General features: G+C 39.7%; 1 protein-coding gene across 4 annotated transcripts in view; it reads right to left on the bottom strand.

The window, feature by feature from the left end:
* The window catches only part of DGKB (diacylglycerol kinase beta), a 360,345-nt gene that overhangs the window by 163,219 nt on the left and 173,394 nt on the right, over window positions 1-23,732 (bottom strand). For 3 of the 4 annotated variants that reach the window (XM_060280745.1, XM_060280744.1, XM_060280747.1), the window contains 6 exons: window positions 22,689-22,806; window positions 19,509-19,597; window positions 18,845-18,961; window positions 16,781-16,879; window positions 8,665-8,697; window positions 1,928-2,044 (listed from right to left, as the gene is read on the bottom strand). In XM_060280745.1, the coding sequence (XP_060136728.1) occupies window positions 1,928-2,044; window positions 8,665-8,697; window positions 16,781-16,879; window positions 18,845-18,961; window positions 19,509-19,597; window positions 22,689-22,806 (573 nt within the window). The remainder of the gene's footprint in view (window positions 1-1,927; window positions 2,045-8,664; window positions 8,698-16,780; window positions 16,880-18,844; window positions 18,962-19,508; window positions 19,598-22,688; window positions 22,807-23,732) is intronic. The other variant, XM_060280746.1, reaches the window with a different exon arrangement.

Genomic DNA, 23,732 nt, shown 5'->3' with positions numbered 1-23,732 from the left:
GTGGGGTTCTGAAGGGAGAATGCATCTTGGCCCTTCAGATGGTTCTCAGGATCCAAGCCATTGTTCATGGCTGCAATTCTGTTAGGTTATTAACCCTAGCACTCTTGGCTGACGGGTGTAAATTTTTAATAAAGTTTAAATTTTTAACAGGGTTTAAGCCCTACAACATCTGTAACTTCCACTTCTCTGCTATTAAGGAAAGACTGTTCAGGACCTTGTTCAGCTCCCCAGGCAATTATCTGTTTGAACCGGGGGGTGGGGGGTGGGAACGCCTATGAATTGAGTCTCATATGTTTCTGCATGGATAGCATAACATTACAGCCTGTTATCAAAAGCTGTCATATCTTTAATGCTCATCTAGAGCTTTAATCAATTCTACTTATTTAGTCCAATTCCAGGGGTGTTTGTTCCTGTGAATGAAGGATAAACCAATGGTTCTCATTGTGACAAAGATGGAATGCCTCTTAAAAGTCTCTATGGATTCAGGTTAATTAATGAGGCTCATCCTAAGGTTATACATGATATATTACTTCCTCTAATTAGAAATAATAATCCTGATCATTATGCTGGTTAAGCTAGAAAGAAATAAGATGAATGTGCTTAACTATGATTAATAATAGTTGTACCTAAGTAGCAATCTCCTCTGCCACTGAGTTGCCTGCATAGTCTTATATGACTATGTTTTTAACAGCATAAAAATCTTAATGAATATTCTAAAACTTTTCTTTCTGTAATACATACTGGTTTTTTTTAATTTAAAAAATTGCAGCAAATCTGGGAAATGTTATCTTTTCCTTACTCTGATGCCAGGATAAGCTTAGAAACACATTTAAGAAACTACTCGAATTCACCAGTCCTTACACTGCCACAGGAGCACGGAATCCACTTTAAACTGAACATCTAGTTATATTGTTATATTTCATGTATTAAAACACAAGCCATTATAGGATTATGTGTAATGCTAAATCCACTTCCCTTTTTTGCTCGGAGATCCTTTCTGTTTGCTCCCACATGTTGGCTTTAAATCATGTACTAGTTACACAGGGAATCATTACTGATATCTCAGATAATAATAAACAGCTATGTGGATACAGTATACGTTTTAATCCCATACAAACATATTGCAACCTGCTGGCTTCTAGTATATCTTAAGAGAGGTGTCTGAGGTAGGAGAGGGAGTTCTTGTACGGATATTTTTTTTTAAGATGTCACCCCTGTATTGTATATGATTCAGCCACGCAGAGTGCAGGTCTTTACAAATTATTGTGTGTGTAGGGAATAACCCATGCAATTGAACTTATTCGTGTTAAATATAACAGCTGAGTTTTTGTTAAATGTTCCAAACCCAATCACGCAACTGGAATGAAATATAACTGATCAGGATATATGCTAATGCAGATGTGAATGACAGCCAGAAAATGACTTGCCTTCTCACCTACTGGGCTTTTAAAAGCAAAATGTTCTACCAATTTTGAAAAGCAGGCTTGAAAGTCCTGTGCAGATGGCATTCCTAGAAAGGAACTGGAGAATCTGCCAAGAGTTTCACTGTGCGTTTATATTCCATTGCAGAAAATGTTCTCTTCAATGTTACCAGTCTAGTGCCTTCTTCACTCCTAACGGAAGATAACATGGAGACACCTGGAGGCGATTTTGTTCTGTGTAAAGGCAGAGCAAGACAATGGTATGATTTCATAAACCATGTTGCAGGTAGAGATCCTGGCGCATCTTATCATTATATAAGAGCGTTCACTCAGACTCTCCACCCCTGTTCTAAATTTTGCCCTGTAATTGGGTAATCTGAAATGTGCAACCGGATGCTACAGTTTTATGCTGGGGCCCCTGTATTGGGCCAAACTCATTCTGCGACATGGGAAAATGTTGGAAGAGTAGCTGTACACAATTTTAAACACAACAGAAGTAATCACACCTGAAGGCCTTGCCCTTCTACAGTGACAGAATTTGCTCTCTGCATCTTGTTCCGATCACCTAGTTTGTTTGTTTGTTGAGAACCATCATTTTCTTTTTTCACAGTTGCCTGGCGTTCCTAAAAGGGAGGTTGGAAGCAGCAGATTAGTGCATTATAGTATCTTACTATGGTGGAAATTGAAGACTCTCATTCTAGCCCTATACATTCAAATACTGCTTTAGTGATTGCAATCAAAGCATTAAATGAAGCCCAACTTCATATACATCTATTTATGTATCTAAGCATAATAAATAGATAGGTGATATTGTATTTTGTCACAATAAGGGCTAATGCAATGGTATGAAGTTGGTAATAATAATGAGGTCATCTAAGCGGTATGATTCTTATTGAAAAAGGAGATATATAAATAGCGTTTTTGCCCCAGTCTCTTTTTTTAAAAAAACAAAACCGAACAACTACTAAAAGGCACAATTGTTTTTGCAATCTGCTTTACCCAAAATCTGAAGTTTTCAAAAGGGTTTGTTACATTACAACCTCACTAATCTGAGTTAGCTACAACACAATCCTATGTACAGTGGTACCTCGGTTTATGAACACAATTGGTTCTCGAAGTCTGTTCATAAACTGAAGCGTTCATAAACTGAAGCAAACTTTCCCATTGAAAGTAATGGAAAGTGGATTAATCTGTTCCAGACGGTCCACAGAGTACTTAAACTGAAGCGTTCATAAACTGAAGCGAACTTTCCCATTGAAAGTAATGGAAAGTGGATTAATCCGTTAAAAACGGGTCCGTGGAGTACTCAACCTGAAGTGTACTTAACCCGAAGCATGGGTGTAATTGGTTCTGGAAGTCTGTTCATAAACTGAAGCATTCGTAAACTGAAGCGAACTTTCCCATTGAAAGTAATGGAAAGTGAATTAATCCGTTCCAGATGGGTCCGCGGCGTTCGTAAACCGAAAATTCATAAACCGAGGTGTTCATAAACCGAGGTTACACTGTATGTCTACTCAGAAGTAAGTGCCATTGACCTCAATGGGACTTAGTCCTTGCTATGTGGGTATGGGATTTCAGCCCTAAAACCAAATTTGGACTATCTGGCTAATACAAAGTTAATACAAAGTTGCTATGTGTGTACAGGATTTCAGCCCTAAAACCAAATTTGGACTATCTGGATAATACAAAGTTAAGACTGAATGCATGCAAAAAGCAGGAAAACATTCTCCAAGTGGTGAATCTTTTTTATTTCTTACATACAAATGCTTTTAAGAAGCATTTTCCCAGGTGAAAATATGTCACCTCCTCAGCAACTGTGGATAAAGAGGCTTAGGAGAAAGGCACTACCGTATACAGGAAAAGACTTGGAATCATAGCTACACAATCTTCCAGTGTTTACAGCCACACAACTGGCAGGAAAGCATGGAGCACTGCTGAAGCCAGCATGGAACCACAGTAAGGAAGTGTGCACCTCAGGAATTTCATTCCTCAGTTGCAAAAGCCAAAAAAATGCCTCCTACACTGCAAAGTCCACAGAGCTACCCTATATATCCCTTGGTTTTTCCCACCCCCTTGTGACCAGTACATTCTGGTCTTCAGCAATATTTGAGCAGATGGTGGTCCAGGCAGATGGGTAGCAGATCGGACAACCAGATTTCACTTCCCCGAGTTTTCAAAGGCTTACATTTGAAGCCTAGGTCCTATTCCCATAACGGCTGAAGGAATTTGGCAGGCACAATAGGAGACAAGAATGCTGGGCATCAAGTCTGCCGAAGGAACTCAAGACCAGGAGCACCTTTTCTGTCACCTTCCTTACCCTCACTGTTCTTTGAGGATTAATTCGACAAACAGAAAAAAATAAATAGCCTAGTCAATATTCTGTGCCATTCAATCCCAGTCTCCCAATCCCAATTAGACTTGAAAGCTTTTGCAGATCGTCTTTCACTATATGAAAGGTAAAGGTAAAGGACCCCTGGAAAGTTAAGTCCAGTCAAAGCATAGCTGCCAAGTATCCCGTATCCGCCGGGAAACCCCCTTTTTTCTCACCGTTTCCCGGCGGTCTCCCGTTTGGCAGAGAATCCCGGCATTGTCCCTTAAATTCGATTCTTCCTGGCGGCCATTTTTCTGGTGCCGCTTTGCCCTTCTATGGGCACCAGAAAATGCCGGCGCCGGCGCCTGAAGTCGCTTCCGCGCATGACCGGAAGTTGCGTGACGCGACTTCCGGTGGCGCTTCGCCCTTCTATGGGCATCAGAAAATGGCGGCGCCTGCGCCGGAAGTCGCTTTTACGTGTTTCCGGTCATGCGCGGAAGCGACTTCCGGCGCTGGCGCCACCATTTTCTGGTGCCCATAGAAGGGCGAAGTGCCACCGGAAGTTGCGTCACGCAACTTCCGGTCGTGCGCGCATTGCCGATCCCGGATCTTTACGATCCGGACTTGGCAGCTATGAGTCAAAGGCGACTATGGGGTTGCGGCGCTCACCTCGCTTTCAGGCCGAGGGAGCCGGTGTTTGTCCACAGACAGCTTTCTGGGTCATGTGGCCAGCATGACTAAACCGCTTCTGGTGCAATGGGGCACTGTGATGGAAGCCAGAGTGCACGGAAATGCTGTTTACCTTCCCACCACAGTGGTATCTATTTATCTACTTGCACTGTCATGCTTTCAAACTGCTGGGTTGGCAGGAGCTGGGACAGAGCAACAACAGGAGCTCACTCCGTTGCAGGGATCTGAACCACTGACCTTCCGATTGGCAAGCCCAAGAGGCTCAGTGGTTTGGACCACAGCGTCACCTGCGTCCCTCCTTTGACTATATATATCCTAAAGGAAGAAGTGACAATTCAAGAGCTAACTGCTCCAATGAGGAGAGCAGGGGAATCCAATATGCTGCCCTTCAGAAACTGCTGGGTGCAAACTCACATAAGTCAAAGCCAGCCTGACGTATGGTCAGGTATGATGGAAGTTGAGAGTCCAATGACATCTAGAGGGCACCATGTTGGCTACCCCTGCTCTACTAATTAAACACCTCTACTTTGTGCTGCTAAAAATATTCCTACAGGCACATTCATGAGGAAAGTATGCAGATGTAGGCAGTAATGCTACTGGCTTCTTGTTGTTGTCGTTAAGTTAAACTAAATTAATTGTGCAGGTGTTGTGCTTCATAGTAACAAAACACATATAAACACAGAAAAAAAATGCAGACTGCCAGAAATAATATTCGTAATTGTCGTGATCAATTTACAGCTTTTAAAACGGGGATGGGGTGGGAGGGAGGGGAGAGAAAGAAAAAGAACTAATGTTGCAAAGTAAGGAACACTGACAGATTTTTTTTCCTGCTGCTGCTGCTGCAGAGAGAAAGAAAAGAACCAAGTCTGGTGGTAAAATTGCAAAAAAAAAAAAAAATAGTAATATATAGATCATATTGAGGCCCCCCCAGAATCCATGCAGGTCTAGATAAACATCACAAAAAGGTATGTCATCTTTTGCTATGTTGTCTTTTAAAATGGTAGGCTGTGACATTTTTTAATCACCTATGGTGGTCGCTTCAGTCTGAATAAGTTCACTTTAAGTTGGGCCCCTATTATGTTAAAGGGAAATCAGGTGTGCCTGCTAACAAGAAGCGCTATCTGCAAGTATGCGCTTTGCCGCCCCTCTATTCCAATGTTCAGAAACTACAAATGAAGCACAGAACAAATTACAAATAGAGAAACCAAAGGCACCTGAAATCTCAGGAGAATATTATATTCCTTCTAAATGTAACACAGAGGACAGATAGTTTTGTACATACTGTACATGTGTATAGCATTCTGACTGATAATTCATAAATATTTATTTTTTCATGCAGTGGAAGGTTCCTTAAGTGTTTATGATTTAACAAGCTAACTTAACTTAATGTGCAATACAATCTCGTGCATGTTTGCTTGGCAGTGAACTCCAATTTGTTCAATGGGGCTTCCCCCCCAATAAATGCATTTAGGATTGCAGCCTAAGGTCGATTTGTTCTGAAGCCAATTTTCAGCTACTAGGTTTTTGGCCACTGAAATATATCTTTAAGTAAAATATGTATTCAGGTTCTTTATTGTATATAATTTTATTGTTTCTTAACTTTCGTAAGCTGCCTTGGGAGCTTTATTTTTTAAAAAATAAAATCTGTTTCTTATCTCTCCCAAGAATCAAATCAAGATCACTACAGAATCCAAAAGGTAAAGCAATTCCTAGCACATTCCTATTCAAAGGTTTCTTAGGAAAATGTTTAGAATGGGATTAGAATGGGCACCACGGAGGAAGTCACCCTTAACATTATCACATCTCCAGCACTGCTTATCTTGCTGATTTTCCTAGGGGTGTGATACTTTGCAATGGGTGTCAACTATTTTTATAAAAGGTGACATTTGCAAATCAGTTTTCAAATACAAAAATCAATGTTTATTCCTCCTCATTGAACTCCTAGATCATTGTTTCACTTTTCCATATAACTTGCATAATTGCTGGCTGGCTAAATCCTTATCTGTTTATCCTAGGTTATTTCTACCTGTAGATTCTTTTCATCTTACTTGCCTGAAATGGCAAGTATCTCAATAGAAGGGATGATGTAAACATTGCCTAAGTAAAGGGTTTTTGTTTGTCTTTTGCAGTTAGAATTCTTCAGTAGAACTACAGGACTGAAATATTAAAACCTTGAAATAAGGAGATCAAACAACATTTGGCATGTCCTTCAAAAACAACAGCTATGTAAAATCCCAGGGCGATTGTGCGATATTCTTATATAAAAATGGAGGTGAAGCTGACACTTATTGAAAATAAATGACACTGCAAAATGCAGATATTTATTTTCTGGGTAGCATATATGTTCTAGTTATGACTATTTTATTAGGGTATACAAAATGATTGATGCGGCTGTAATCATTTTGTCTCATGGACACAGGCAATGCTGAGTGAAAGTTACTCAATAAAACACTAATGCACATTTTGACGGCTCGCAACGTGAAGGTATTCTGTTTCCTCCATGAACTTCTAGACTAGGGGGGAAAATCCAAAAAGTATTGCAACAGGACATTGGATTCCTGATTGCCACCCTTAGAGGCTGATTAGGTAGCAATATCCTATTCCTGTTATTCTATATAGTGTTAGAGATTAAGAGAATGCACCAGTACAACTTCTCCTTGCTCGGGATTCTCCCATTCACAAGTCCAATCAACTGTTGATCTTCTACCCATGGGCATAAAATGGACGTTGATGCAGACAAGAAAAGGCCTTATAGGCCTTATAGGAATTATAAAAACATACACTGAGTTGCTCTAGGTCTGTCCCAGTTTGCACAATGACATTACAACACAAAGATTCTATTGTACCATTATACCGGATCTCTATTTTATGTTGTTTATGTTCAAGGAGTAGAGGTTGTTCAGCCCTCTTACTGCTATGACAATGTTGTGTTCATCTTGTTAAGGCAGAAGAATCAGATGATGCTCTTCCAAAGTGATGTTTAGCTGATGGTGTAAACTTCCAGTGAATTTTGTTCAGGAAGACTGTATACGTCTTCTCTGCTGGCTTAAAAAATCCATTTCACACAGACATGAGGGGAAATCTGTTTCTGCCCCTCTCCTCCACCATATTATCTAAACATCACCATTTCAAATTCTCTAAAAACCACAGGAACATTTGTGATGCAACTCATAAAGTCCCAGAAATGAGAACAAAGGTCCTCTATAATATGCTGAAGGCAAAGTTCTGAAGAACAGGATCTTCATGCACCTATTAGCTATCAATAGCTCAACCTGGACAGCTCAGTTGGTTAGAGCGTGGTTGCAGGTTCAATCCCTGTATGGGACAGTTGCATATTCCTACATCACAGAGGGTTAAACGAGATGATCCCCAGAGTTCCTTCCAACTCTATGATTCTATGAAATTGCCTAGAAATAGAGCAGAGCTCCACCCAAACCAGAATCCACATCGGAACTACGATTTTTGGCTGGGACAGAATTCATTGAGTGGATCCAGGGCATTCTTCACGTACCAGGACCTAAACCAGTTCCAGAAACGTATGAGGCATGGCACAACCAAGTGAGTTGCTATGTCATGCTGTACCCATATCTCATGTTCAGTATTCACAAGGCAAGGTCTAATATGGTTGGAGGACATTATTGTGGCTGCTCAAGCTCTACCCTAGTCTGTGAAGAGCTCCCGGAGTACCAAAAAAGACCACCCACTAGGGTGGTCTCAGAATAGATATGGAACAGTCCAGAGTGGTTCAAAGGACCACACTTGTTCACACCTTGTTTGCTGTGAAGGCTCCATCACGCTCAGGGAATGTCAGTACTGCCACTCTGTTGTCTCCAAGCATGGGCAGAGACCTGTCTCTGCACACACTGATAGCAGAATTCATTACAGATATCACACTCTACTTGAGCTTTGGTGGAACAGAATGGAGTCCTTGCCAAAACTGTACAAAGCAGAACTTACTGGCTTGCTTATCCCTGTTATCAACCCTGGACGACCTTTAAAACTTCAACAGTTCCGATCTAATCTCAACTGTGAGTAATTTAGGATCAGTCTAGGGTAGTCTATCCTTTGATAAAAAAAAGTCTTCTTTTAATATGTAATGTGCAGGTCTTCTGCTTTTTGGAGTGCTGCAAGAAATACAGACTGCCATAACTACTATGCCAGCCCCAAAATGTACTTTATGGCAGGAAGTCAAAACACCAAACAACTTTTATTTGCATCTGTTAACACTTTTATGTTACGCACCTCAGGAAGCGAAACTCCTAAAGGAGGTAGAGTCTGTTGGAGAAAAACAGTTTCAGCTACAATATTAATATTAATTAAAGACAATTCCTGCAAAGAAAATTTGAATGTGTGTCCATTTTGTTGAGCTAGTAAAGCAGTTTCCATTACAAGTCAAGTCATTACAGGAAAGTAATGTGGATGCATTGTGTTTATATAAAAATTTTCACAAATAAGATAAAGATAATTAACAAAAATCAAATCTTAAAAGCAATAAAAAAACAGCACCATACAATCCAAAACATCAGCATAAAGCAAAAACTCATCATAAAATGGCTTCCAGAACAAAAATATTTTCACTGCTCACTTGAAAATGGGAAGAGATGGTGGTTGGCAGATACCCCCAGGTAGGAAGGTTGGTGCCACCACTGAAAATGCCCTGCCTCTTATATCAGACAACTGAGGATGGTTTGGTCAGTCTATTTCTAGTCTGTGTTGGCTTTGCATAGGTTCATGCATAAGTCCTTTCCATCCTCTTACTGCATTAATCTATTATTAAAGCTGAGACCTCCGGGCATAGGGTGGTATATAAATTCAAATAATAATAATAATAATAATAATAATAATAATAATAATAATAATCCACACAAAAATTTATGTGGAAATCAAGTCAATCTATACTGAAACTCGCAAACAAATGAATTCCTCAAGCATCGCTACTAGTAACTGAATCCTTGCTAGTGACTAACCAGAGGGGATCTCAAAATGATCATAAGGCTCAGTAATGTTTACATGGACGGTTTACACTAATACTTTAAATGGAACATTGAACCAGTTGTCTTTGAATACCCTGTGTATAAAATGCATTTTTTCATAAGGGATAGTAACACTGCTTCCGTTAAAGCAATTATACCAAGCCTGAAGAGTGATTAGCCACTTCCAAGATTCAAGCACAAAGATTCCCTCCTGTTGCACCTTTCATTGCACAGAAGGTCAAGGGTCAAGGGTGCTGCTATATTATTTCAGGCTCTCAAACAATCTGTCCACATCCTCAGGTAGTATAAGCTAAAGCATATTCCTAGCAAGTGACCAAACTCTATTTTTATAGTTCCTCATGGACTCTAATAACTTCCCATTCTTCTTTCAACCTTTAGCAACACAGCTCACAACCCTTTGCTTCCTTTTTGTTCTTTCCAAATAGTGTTCTGTCGTCAGAGGTACATCTAGGATTTTAGTTTAGTTTAGTTTATTGTTACGGTTCTCGACCAGCATACACATATATACATAAAACAATCCAAAATACAATCCAAAATATAAACAATAAATACAAACCACTTTAACCATTACAAAAAAAATTAGATAAAAGAAGGTATCACTGCTTGGGAGCAATGGTAGCAATTGATCATCTTTGGCTGTGTCCTGAAATTTTTGGGCACTACTAACTAGGTTGGCTCGGATTTTTATGGCTCTAGCACAGAACTTGGCTACCTTTGCTGTCACATTAGAGTTAGCATCTGAAAGAAGCCACTCTATATAGAAATTGTCTGAGCGTCCAGGACGCTCAGCCAGCGTCATGTGGATGAGCTTGCCTCACACCTCCTCGTAGCAGCTGAATCGCAGAAGTATGTGGCCAATAGTTTCCACTTCCCCAGATCCACATGGGCAGCATCTGCCGCACATTGGGATGCGTTGTACATCTAGCAAATTTTAGATCCTAGGCCCCAGTAGAACCCAGCATGCCCACATGGCACCAGCTGCTGACACTGAACCCGCTTGCCTCGTCATATCTGGTTTCAGGATAGTCATTGGGGGCCCTAGACTTTGGCCCCTGGCTACATCACTGACTGCTGTACATAATTTTGGGGAACTTTTTTATTCGCTGCACTGTTGTGTAATGTGAAAGTTCTGGAGAACCCAAGAGTAAGAGTTAGCAAACATGATGATTCATGAACCTGCATATCAACTTCTATCAAATTGCATTTGTTGATGTAAAGGCTCATCATCCTCAAACACGAATTGTCATGGAAGTTATTTATGAGGCGCCATCATATCTGCTTAAGCTGGAAAGAGCTACTAGGAGACTCAGGACGAGCAAAGAACCATGCCCATGGTACTCACAGAAGTTTGCATGACCAAACCACAGGGAATGCAGTTCCCACATCTCTTCAGTGACTTATGAATCAGCCCTCACCTCAAGGCCTCAAAGCAGTTAACCCTTCTACCATCGAGTCAGTGCTCTGACAGCATACCAGCTACATGTGCAGCACAGATCATTATATCACAATCTCTGTCAAAGTGTTGGTTCCCCTTTGCCCAGGAAACTTGATACTTACAGAGTTGACAACCCTAGGTAAAATTTAGGATGAGTGAATAGTGCCAGTTACAATTTATCATCCTCTTCATGCCCAACATGGAGCTGAGAATGGTAGTTAATTGAAAAATGCATCTTCCTCTGGGGGGCAGTTATTAATTTCAATCTGACATGAAAAAGAAACAAAAAAATAGCTCTTGCTGCAGATAAGAACACTCTTATACTTCAGTTTTTGAAGTTTTTGCTTGGAAAGGAACTATACTCTGAACACCATGGGATGAAGGAGAAAAGGATTTTGTGTCTGGTTTCAATCTTGCATCCATTGTGTGTTATACAACACTACAATTGTATATTTAGTCTGCTTAGATAGAGGTTGAGTCCTCAAAGTGAGCTCTTTTCAGTGCAGAGGCACTGGTTCACAGCAAATCTGAAGTAATATTTGGAAGCATAGTACAGGGTTGTTGTTTTTTTAAAAAAACGGTCCATCTATCCTTCCGTCTATCTGTCTACCTAGTAAGCTCACAGCTTACATTTAACTTGTACACATTCAGCTTCATGCGCTTGGCAAATTTGGAAAGGAGGCTGGCCTCTGGGGAAAATGAGTTTTGCAATCCCACCTGCTATTGCACCCAATCTGTTCTGACTATATGAGATTTTGGCTTTAGGTGCGATCCTAAATTGCAGGCTTACAGAAACAAAAAACCCAACTTTTAAAATATTTAAATGATAGTAAAACAAACAACAACAACAACAACAACAACAACAACAACGGGGGCGGGAGTACTGCCCAAGCCTCCAGTAATCAGGAGTACAGTTGTCCTATTATTACATTATTATTTGCAGGTGGAGAGAGAGGTCCCCATCTTTGTCGTTTGTTAAATGGACATCTGCCATTTATAATACAGAGCAGGAAAGTATTAGTAATCTGTTACTGATTCTATTCACAAAATAGTACTGTTACAAACTGGTAAAAAGTTGAGCAAGTATGTATCTAAATACTGAAACTGCATGCATTTATGTTGCATATGCAGAATCATATAAAATAAGCCATAGTAAGGGGCAGAGATATTTTTTCTTCTTGCATGCAACCACCTCATGCCAATACTCTGCTTCTAACCTTGTTATAATCTAATTCTATTGTAATACAAAAGCTAGGATTAAATTGAGTTAAAGGTTTCCTTAAACTCACTGCCCGTCAACCTCATCGTGAACTTTCATTATGTGCATGCAATTAATTGGATCCAATGAACAATTTCAGAACTGAGTTATAGTATCCTCCATACCATATAATTAGAATATAATTACCCACAGGATATCAGAAGGATGCAAAACCCTTTCTTCTAAATGCACCCTCATTAGGAAACAAATCTCAATGTACATTTATTTGATCAGTGTGAATTAATTAACATGTTACAGAAATAAGAGGGCAGCTATAAACTGATTCTGGCATCTATTAAGAGTACCATGAGATCTACATGCACAGATTGTAACCGAAATCATTTAATTTCAGTCACAAACATCACCATAAAATATATCAATGCACATAGGTACAGAGTTCCTCTTGAATAACTTCTGCAAAGGTAAAAGTTTCCCTGTTTTAGTATTCCTTCTGGGAGACTCAGAAGTATTACTCTGTTTTCGATGGTTGGAGTGAAGATGAGAACAATGAACAAGGCTAAGATGCACTCCAGAGTCTATTAAACTTTATTTTATATGGAAGACAACAACATTCTGGATAAGACAGGAAAGTCAAGAAAAGAGAAATATCAAAAAATTCCTGGACTATATCTTCACTCCATGCTCCAAAAAGCAATACAAATTGGAGATCACACAGACTAAAAGTTAAACACTGTTCATTAACATGAGCAATGGACAGATAATACAATAAAATGCAGCAAGAACAAACCTAAAATGAAAATCCAAATGCACAAAAATGAGATGCATTAGTAACTGGCCACACAATAACTGCCAGGAAGTATTAAAAAATTTCCATGGACTCAGGAGCTTTAGAGAACAATGTTTCCCAAGACTTCTAAGAGGCCTGAAATACTGCTGTTGCAGCGTTTTCTTTGACAAAGAGAGGAAGGAGACAGGGAGAGAGGCAAACTTAGGCAGGCAGATAGACAGACACCTTACTGGTGCCATTCATCTCCCAACATGAGTACATTTTGGAGAAGGAAGAGAGTGGCAGGAAAAAAGGAGGGCAGGGATCCGAAGAGTCTGTGGCAAAGGCAAGGGACAAGGGGAGTAACCCAGGAGAGGGGAGCAGTGATTTATGGGGTGTCACACCACCTGCAAGGCAAGAGCTGGGGAAGGAGGGAGTGGGATGGGTCAGTAGTTTCCCCACCTTCCCCTGCACCACTGTCTCCTAGAACCAGGACAGGCTTGAAAAGGAGGAGCAGCAGCGAAGACTTCCATGCAGGAGAAGTCTCAGGTCGCAGGCATGCAACCCATCAGAGGAGGATATATAAGCTGGAAGAGGGGAGGGCCCCCCCTGTTGTTGCAACTGCTCCATTGGGCCCAGACCTGTGGGCAGGTGTCTAGATGTTAGAAGCGTGTGGAACACAATGGAAGCTGCTGTCAGTGTTTCTCTTGCCAATAGAAAGTTAACTATTACACGTATGCCTTCCTTATCTGGGATGCGTCGTGACAGTCAGCAATCTAAGCCAATAAAAGGGCACATCCAAATTTGGAAGGACCTGGGCCCACCATGTGTTGAGGTGAGGCTATTCATGATAACGTGGTGTCCTTAAAAAGTGGGGGGTGAGGAAAGCGACAATAATTTGTCATGGCAAAGTGCACCAGACAATCCAGCATGAAATCCTATTTTCTGAGAGTGATATTTATTATGGGATACAAGTTTACCTAGTACTGTTATTGCATTTATTCTTGAAGAGTTCTAGATGAGTATCTACACATGTCTACATACATGGGACAAACAATGTAGTAAGTTATGATGCTATGGGATAAGCCACAATATTAAAGGTATATTGGAACTCAGTTGTTTAGCCTCTTCATTAGCAGAATTTTATTCACATAGAAAACTGACCATTAAGATCATTACTTCAAGTTATCTTATCTGTAGACACTCACAATGTTACTAGGCTGTGAATGAAAGATCCTAAGATCAAGAAAGAGTTCCACAGCAACAATGTAAAAGTATTATCTCCTACATTATTGTGGGGGGGGGGGGAAGAATCCCCTTCATACTTGAACCAAACAAACACATACTGCTTATTCAACAAAATGTGTGTGGGATAAAACCAAGATTAAAAGCTGAATTTCCTACTGTGAAAAAACATATTGTGCAGATTTGGCCATTTGTTCAAATTCATAGATCCAAGCTGGTGAATGGATCCTTTTCCACAATGATGAACAGAATTATGATGTCACTGTAAAGGCATATTAAATGCTGCCCCAAATACAGATAACTCTTAACAGGCATTCAGAATTGCATAGTGCCTCCAAAAGGTTTCATCCATTAAGTTCCAACCACAGATGCCCAACTCAAAATCCTTGAGACCTACAAGAGGCAGTATAGCTCTGGATATCAGTTCGCTGGGGACAAACAAAGAAACTGCATTCTCTCATGTTCTGCTTGTAAGGTTCCCAGAGTAATTTTGTTGGTCTTTATTGGAAACAGACTGCTGAATGAGGCAGAAGCGAGTGACCTGCCCACATCCAAAAACCAGGCAGAAGTGGAGTCAGAAGCCCCAAATGCCAACTCTCTCAAATCCTTTCCTCCACCAATGTAGAGGTTCTTGGACTACAACTCCTATCATTCCTGACCACTGGCCAGGCTGGCTCATGCTGATGGTAGTTGGAGTCCAGCAACACTTAGCGGAAACCACATCGACCACCCAGGTTTAGTATTACGAGAATGAGCTACAGCGAAACTTAAGTTTTGCATGTCCCCCCCCCCCGCCTTCCATTGTATTTAGTGGTCATCTAAACCTTAAACTTTAAGGTGAACTATAGCTGAAAGAATACAGCAACATGAGCCATGGTTTGAAGTTGGATTAACAAATCATAGTAAAGATTAACCACAGCTTGTCCAGGTGTGGATGAAGTGGAAAGTTGTAGTTAATCTAAAGTAGAAGCTTCTAAACTCATCATGGCTTTGCCAGAGAAGGATGGGGGGGCAGGGGAGCACATGAGACTAAGGCTCTCTGTGGCTTATTCTCATAATGCTACAGATGTAACATTTAGTGTTACATCTAAACCAGCCCTAAAGGGAGAAAAGCAATTGTAAGTGTATCATCAACAAAGCAATTGGGGGGGGGCACACATTACAGTACTTCTTTACCCAGTGTTAACTTATAGAAGTGACTGCTGCAGGTTATCAACAGAAAAAAACAGCCCAAGAATGCTACCCATTCTAATTTACCACCCAATTTTCATTAAAAAAAAAACAACAACAGTAAAGGAAAAGCCATTGTTTAGAGAAAATAGTGGCATAAAGTTTGAATTTTGCAAATTTTACATTTCTCATTAGTGTAGTTTCGCAACATCACGATTTTTAAATTTTGAAGCCTATTTAAAGAAAAACAATTGTATTCAGAAAGACCACCATTAACATAATTTATGGTTAAAGAAATGCTGAGCTGGGCATATCAGCTTAAGATGTGTGCCACTGTAGTTTTTTAAATTCTGAGAATGTACCCTATTTAGTAGAGTACACGATTTTTCAGTTTATTGTAGTATTTTAAAAAAACATGATCACACCTAACATGGCTCTGGAGTGCAAAATCAAAGGCTGATGCCTGCACAAATTTCAGAAGTCAGAGTCAGGCTAGGGCATTGACAGATCCCCAGTTATATGGAATTATGAGCACCAGAGTCCTACAAGATTATTTTGCTTCTTCTGTTACTACCGTGTTTCTCCGAAAATAAACCATACCCAGAAAATAAGCCATACCCCCCCCAAAAAATAAGGCATGCTCCGAAAATAAGCCATACCCCGAAAATAAGCCATAGTGATAGACAGTTCAACCTTGTAGGTTAAACTGTACCATACTTAATAAAAAAAAGACATCCCCTGAAAATAAGCCACCATGTGTTTTTTTTAAGGAAAAATAAATATAAGACAGTGTCTTATTTTTGGAGAAACACGGCACTACTCCCAAGGCCCCCTATCCTACAAATACCTGTATTTTTCCAGAAGTGTTCAATAGACATCATCGCTCAAATCAAACAAGCTTTTTTCCCCCTCCGGGTGGAGAGGATTGCGACAGGGTTGCACAACTCTATTGACATATAAGCTTTGAAGGTCCGTCTCAAAAGCTCTTCGTAGCGCTCTTCACAGAGCATCTGTATTGCCCTTTTCATTGAGTAATTATATTTGTAGACGGGTAAATTTACTGCTCAGTCTAGCAGCATAAAACATATAATGTTGATGCATTGCTTGCTGCAAGGCCAAGGCCATCATTCCAGGTAACCTCCGGTGGAGATCAGAGCCCTTAGCATTGCAGATATATAACATGCATCCCAAGCAAAATGTGCCCATAAGAATAACTTCATCATTCTAGGAAGCTAGATCTATAAAAGAAGTAGGATGTGCAAGTATTCGACCTATACAATTTCTGGTAAATTCAGCATGACTAAGTGATAAAACCAGAATCAGTTTCAATTACAGCATCCATTCTAGAAGACATTCAGTTACATAAAGGAAGAGGGAAATACAACATACTATCGTTAGTGAGTTAGCATTTTGTTTAGATTGTGCTGTCAGCACAAGGCTGTAGTAACAGCAGCCTTGAAGCTCTCCTGTAGCCTTAAGATGCCTTTAATGCAGAAGAGCTCTTTTGAAATGGATGAACAAGAACTTACCAATACTACAGGGCAGATAGATGTGGGTGGTAGAATATGATCCTTCAGAACGCCACAATCACATTCAGGTTTGAGGTGTGATGCACATTTGTTATGCAGCTATAATGAGAGAGAGAGGGGAAAAAAAAATATCATTAAGAATATAAATGTCACAGGAGTCGGCCAATGTGAGTGTGCTGAAATACACTGAGCTGTTACGATGTAAAAAAACAATAATAATTAAACTTTGAAGGTGACCAATTTTAGATGAAAGTACAAAACTCAAATATAACATGAATAAGTAGCACTGGGATTGATTTCACACAGAAAGCATTACTTAGTAAATATGTATGTAAAAGTCATGTTACTAACTTTTACAAAGTTGACCAACTGAAAAAGATGATACTTACAAAGTAATAGCAAAACAACAATGATCTATTAACATCAAATAACCTTTGAAACTTGGTAACAGAGAATCTTATGCCACTTTAAAGTCTAACAAGTTTTTTTATGGCATAAACTTTCATGGACTAAAGTCCTCCTTCATCGGATACATGAAGTGTTATCCCAAATTGCAGGTATGACGTGTTTTTGCTGCAACGAACTAACACAGCTAGGTCTCTGGAAATTAGGCTTTTACTGAACAATCCTAACCATGTCTACTCAGAAATAAATCCTATTGGATTCAACAGAGCTTACTCCCAGAGATTAGGATCGCAGTCTAAGCAAACAAGTACTATCAGTGCAATCCTTAAAAAGCTTGGTCAAAATAAAATTCCACTGGGTTCAATGGGACTGACTCCCTGGTTAAATGTGGTAGAATTACAGGTTACATTTCTTAAACTACTACACCAACATGGGGAAGATAATTTAGTTGGTACATTCCTTTCCAATCAGCACTGTTTCATGTCAACATTTTTGTTATCAGATTTACCTGTTTTATAGGCAATGTCCTAGCCAATTAAGCTTTCAGATTAGAGGTTTTTAATTTAGGCTATAATCCTAGCTATCTAGGAATAAACCCCATTGAATTTGATGGTTTTTTTTTAACTTCTGAGTGCACTTACATAAGATTATGTTGTTATATAACATGACTTTATAGGCAGTGCACGAATATTTGGTTCAACAGGTGGTCTCATTCCCTGGGCAGAGTATCTTCCCTATCACTGTTCCCTTGTCTGTATTCTTTTTTTCTTTAGGTAATTCATATCCTTATTTTTGTAAGTACTAATAAAGGTACAATCTATCTTTTTAAAGTACAGTGGAACCTCGGTTTACGAACACCTCGGTTTATGAATTTTCGGTTTATGAATGCCGCGGACCCATCTGGAACGGATTAATTCACTTTCCATTACTTTCAATGGGAAAGTTTGCTTCAGTTTATGAACGCTTCCGTTTATGAACAGACTTCCGGAACCAATTGTGTTCATAAACCGAGGTACCACTGTATGTAAGACATACCTTTTGCCAGTTACATACCCTTTAGCAAAGGATAATTTGGCCATGGCATTTCTGAATTTAAAAGTGACTGGCATTTTATTGAAACCCTGTCCATATTAATCATTACTGTAAAAAATAATAATAGTAATACTTTTTTCTGGCAGTTTCCTAGCAACAAAATAAAAATGTATCAATTTTCAATTTCCTCCAAGTACTGAAGCTTTATTGTGGGTGTCTTTTGCTCACCCCACAATCTAAAACTTGTCACACTAATTCACCGCCTTAGTGGCAAGGCCACTTTACCATAATTAATGCACACTTAAGCCATTCTACAACCAATAAGGTTGATTTGGATTCCCAACCAATCTACTTGAATCGGTTCTCCCCCAACCTCTTCTGAGGCCCAATTCAGCATTCACACTCTATTGACTTCCATGCAGACCATTTGTGCATTTTAAGCGTTTAAAATTCTCGAATGCACACAAAGGCAGACCCAGGTTAGAATAAGGACCCCACTCTTTGGTGCTAGCTTTTCCCCCCAGCCCCTTAGCCACAGCCTCAGGGAGCACATGTGCACCAGTAGGAAATGCTGTGGTACATCAGCCTGCATAATCACAACCATTATTATCAATCGAAGGCACTCACTGTGACTTGGCACCAGACGCAATGCAACCCAGTCAATCCTTGGTAACATTTTACAGTTTTGTGGCACTTATCACATTTGGATGGACAATTCCCTTCTACCCAGAAGTGATGCATGACCTAGGAAAGAAAAGTGCAGCCAGGAGTAAAATCTTTCCTTTCTTTACTTTTTAAAAAAGACACTTTCCAAAGAGCCACATCTCTACCAAAGCATGCAAAGCAACATTAAACTATTAAGAGGAACCACATAAAGTACTGATAAAACTGAACAGTTAATACCCTTAAGTCAACAAATATTGAAGAACAAGCAAGCAGGCCACAAAAACAATAAAACAACAACAAAGCTATCAATCAAAAGTCTTGTAAAATTTTAAGGTTTTGACCTGACACCTAAATAGCTTTGATGAAATCACCCTCCAAAAAACTGCTTGGGGAAGGTATTCCACATAGGAGATGCTATCACTGAATAGGCCTCGCTACTAGTCCTCCAACTGTCCTCACAGGGTGAGGGAGTACCCAACAACAGGCTTAGAAGATTACCTTATAAGATCAGGCAGGTTTGTACCTTGGGTTCCTATGTTGCTTAGGGTGTTAACATGAAAACCAGCACTTTGAATTGACGTTGGAAACCCACCAAAACACAGTGAAGACAATAATGGTGGCTCACCTCAGTATTCTTTTTGGATTTCACATATGTTTTGATGCAAGAAGCTGGTGCTCTCGAAACGCAACGTTCATGGACTGTATACTTACAAACTGAAAATGCAACAATGTAGTTATTGACACAATTTTATAGAAACCTATTTTGAATAACTATTCAAAATATGCTATGGTCCATGGGGTCACGAAGAGTCGGACATGACTAAACGACTAAACAACAACAACATTTTGAATAACTAAGGTTATCAAAAGGCAATTCATTATTTGTATCAGGAGCATGGAAATCCAAATCTAGCAATTTGCACTGAAGCACAAAAGCCCATAAAATAAAGGAAATATTGCTTAATATCAGCAACATCATGGGAGGAGTGTTTCTAGGACTAAGGTGAAATGGCTATTTTTTGCTGTTGGATGCTATATGTTGTTTATGTAATCTTGTAATTCAATATTTATAGTATTGAGATGTGATACTTTGTTTTTGTAGTGTTTGTACGAAATTCATCCCTGCTTGTTGTGAGCAGGAATGAGCGGTTTTTGTTGGTGTTTTTTGTGTGTGTGTGTGTAAAAGCAGCATACAAATAAAACAAATGAACGAATAACAAGTATGGTCAATGTAAGAATCTAAGACTACTCAATGGCTGAGCAGGAAATGCTTAACTGAATCAGCCCTTGCCTTGTCAACAATAGTTCCTAAATTGAAGGAGGGGCAGATACTGAAGACAAATTGATGCCTGCCAAATGCGTTTGTGTCATTGCCAAGAAGGAAATATCTATATTTTACCAACTATAGGCATGAGAGCAGCTGGCAAACCCAAATGCAAAAAGCAGCAAGTTTATGTTATTCCCTCTATTGATTTATCAACCTCGGGTAGTCTTCTTTCCAGATAGAAATCATTATAAATCTGTTCATTTTATCATGCACAAGGTTCAATTATCATTCACCTTGCCAATTTCCATTCCCCAGAAAAGCTTCTCCCCTCTTGCCCTTCATCGCTTTTCTGCACTTTGTAGCCTTTATTGGTACAATAAAGCTTAAATGGTTTCATGGAATACTGACTCAAGAGTGGAATCCAATTGATGCTCTTGTGCTCATGGAAGCATTTTGATCCAGTCGATGTTTCTGCTAAATCAGGAGATTCCCTGCTACCCACTGGAGCTCCCATACCACCCAACAATTAGTTCTGGAAGGCCTCCCAACCCTCTGGAGCCAATCTCAGGGGCTCTGGGGGCTCCGGGGGGAGAGGGAACCTTCCTTCTCCTTTTGTTAGCAGCAGTCATCTTGTGAGCACAAGGGCATCAGATGGATTCCAAACTTGATATTTTTCTGGTGACTCAGCAGATAACATTACTGCTATGAGGAGGACTAATGCTAACTTCAGTAGTCAAAAGCTCACCCACATTCAAAACAAAAGCACCATTTCTCCCAGGTTTTATCTTCAAGGGTAGCCATGTACAAGGCTTTCTGACCACGCTTTTGCACTTATTATGTACATCCAATGGGAGGGCCAGCTATAAATCAAATATACTGCAGGGAGCAACTTGATTGGCCACAGAGGGTTGTGCGGCCCCAAATGTATCCTCCAGAACCCTATTCCCCCCTTCTGCAAAGAACAGAACAGAAAAGGGGAGGACAAAAAACCTTATAGCTAGAATAAATGAGGGATAATCAACAAAGGTAAATCAAGGCAAACAGTATGGATTGCAGACAAGCATGTGCATCTACAAAATACTGTATATTCTTGCGTATAAGACTACTTTTTAACCCAGGAAAATCTTCTCAAAAGTCGGGGGTCATCTTATACACCGGGTCGTATTTCATATATGGCGAGTATATCCCAAACTTTATATTTTAACTGGAAGAGCTGGGGGTCGTCTTATACGCCCTGTCGTCTTATGTGCCGTACTATCAAGTTGAGGGACTCAAAATCCAAGCTGAATGATTTTAACTATACTGACATTATTTTCTATGTTGGGCTTGAGTTTCCCAAAGAAAGGCATGGGTCGTTGCTATCAGAGGCACATGCTCTTTTTTGACTTGCCCCAGACTAGAGCAATCCTCTCTTAGCAGAAGCACTGGCATAAACTGTAAAATAAAGCAGGAAGCAGTTGTGAGTTTAATCCTTTGGGAGTGACTGGCAAATCATCTTCTCCAGATGCAAAATTCTCCTTGGAGCAGAGAAGCCATTTTCTAACATAATACTACGTCATGGGTTAAGATTACAAGAACTAGCCACTGCAAGTATAGAGCACACATCCTTCTCTATATTACCCATTTTCTGCTTCTATTAACTGCCAGTTAGTATGTCATCCATACCGGGGGGAAATTATAGGTTATCTTAACTGAGGGTAGTTTAATCAAGCCAACTTCATACACTATGGTTTTAAGATGTCTTGTTTCAGCAAACCATAGCTAATATAAACTACAGTTTGTCCACGTTCAGACAACATGACAGTATTTTATATTCTACAGTGGAACCTCGGTTTATGAACACCTCGGTTTACGAATTTTCGGTTTACGAACGCCGCGGACCCATCTGGAACAGATTAATTCACTTTCCATTACTTTCAATGGGAAAGTTTGCTTCAGTTTATGAACGCTTCAGTTTATGAACAGACTTCCGGAACCAATTACACCCATGCTTCAGGTTAAGTACACTTCAGTTTGAGTACTCCGCAGACCGTCTGGAACAGATTAATCCACTTTCCATTACTTTCAATGGGAAAGTTTGCTTCAGTTTATGAACGCTTCAGTTTATGAACAGACTTCTGGAACCAATTGTGTTCATAAACCGAGGTACCACTGTATGCATAATATTTTATATTATAAAATTAATACAAAATGGAAGCAAAAGTTTCCAAACTTCTCATTGCAGCCGCGACAAAGGGAGGTGCCTAAGGACTGTAGTCACTCATTCTCAAGGATCCTAGGACACCCACGCCATGATTTGTATCAATTTTATTCAGTTTGTTGTCTCAAAAGTTACCTTGAATTTTTGGAAAGTAAAAATAGATGCCACCGTCTAAAGAAGAGTCTCATATGTTTGCCTCTTTTTCTACACTTTGGCATAAAAGCAGGGCAACACCTGAAAATTCTTGGTCTAATGAAAATCTGTGTCCTGATTAGGATGATGAACAGGGCTGGATCTCGTTTAGAGCACGATCAGAGCTAAACGGGACGTATACTCACATGAGCAGGAGAGGCCCTGTTTGCCTACTCCTATAAGCATGTTCAAGCAAAGATTGCAATAGGCAGGTTTGTTGAAGTGTTTCAGCCTCCATACATGCTGCCCATCATCCTTCACATTCTGCAGAAGACATAAAAAGAAATGGATTTCATTTAATGGCATAAACAGTGAAACCCATAAGTGCCAATAAAAAATTGAAATTGACTCAAGAACATAAAAGACAATCTGCTTCTTCATTTATTAATTTGCAAGAGATCAAAACACAATTCTTTCAAACAGGCATGTTTGGGGGTTGGGTTTTAAGCTCAGAGTTGCATTTCCAGAACCTTTTTACCTATGGCTAAGACTGTAATACCATCCTTTCAAGTTCATAAAATGAATATCTGCCCAAGCAACATGTATGCAACCTTTCCTGCATTGTTATTGTGTCTGGAATGACATGCATTTCTTTATATATATTTTTGCATGCATAGATTTCTTCTCCAGCTAGGGCTGTGAACACATATAGCCCTTGCTATGCCAAGGCATTTTCCTTTAATCATCTTTTCCTATGCTTGGCTTTTGGTTCATGAAAGATTATCACTAGATGAATGCACCTGAATTCAAATTCATCAGCAAGAAGCCCCCCCTCCCCCCAAAGGAAAGGGGAACAGATATCTCAAATATATTTATTTAAAAAATAACATAAAATGCATAATCAAGATATATTTATAGTTGCACAGTAGTTTTAATTTTTGCCATTTATTCAAAAGAATGGTCATTACATGTGATTTCGCCTCCATTGGAACAGAACATATGGAGCGACTTAGCTGGCATTTTCCTTATCAGAGAAACAAACAAGTCTTGAATGTGGGTGTTCTGCCAATTAAAATACTTCAGTTACAGCCTGCAACTGATCCACAGATCCCATTACATAAATACAGTGCACTTTCGGAAAATAACATATTCGATTTTTGCTCTGGTTAGCTGCCAAATATCAGCCACCTTAGCTGTTAACATATAATTATGTGTAATTGTAACTTAAATAATTTCTAGAATGGAAAAGT

This window comes from Zootoca vivipara, chromosome 12 (genome assembly GCF_963506605.1).
Source record: "Zootoca vivipara chromosome 12, rZooViv1.1, whole genome shotgun sequence".
Classification (NCBI taxonomy): Eukaryota; Metazoa; Chordata; class Lepidosauria; order Squamata; family Lacertidae; genus Zootoca; species Zootoca vivipara.
Note: the sequence above shows the minus strand (reverse complement) of the source record. Positions and strands in the feature narration are given on the sequence as shown.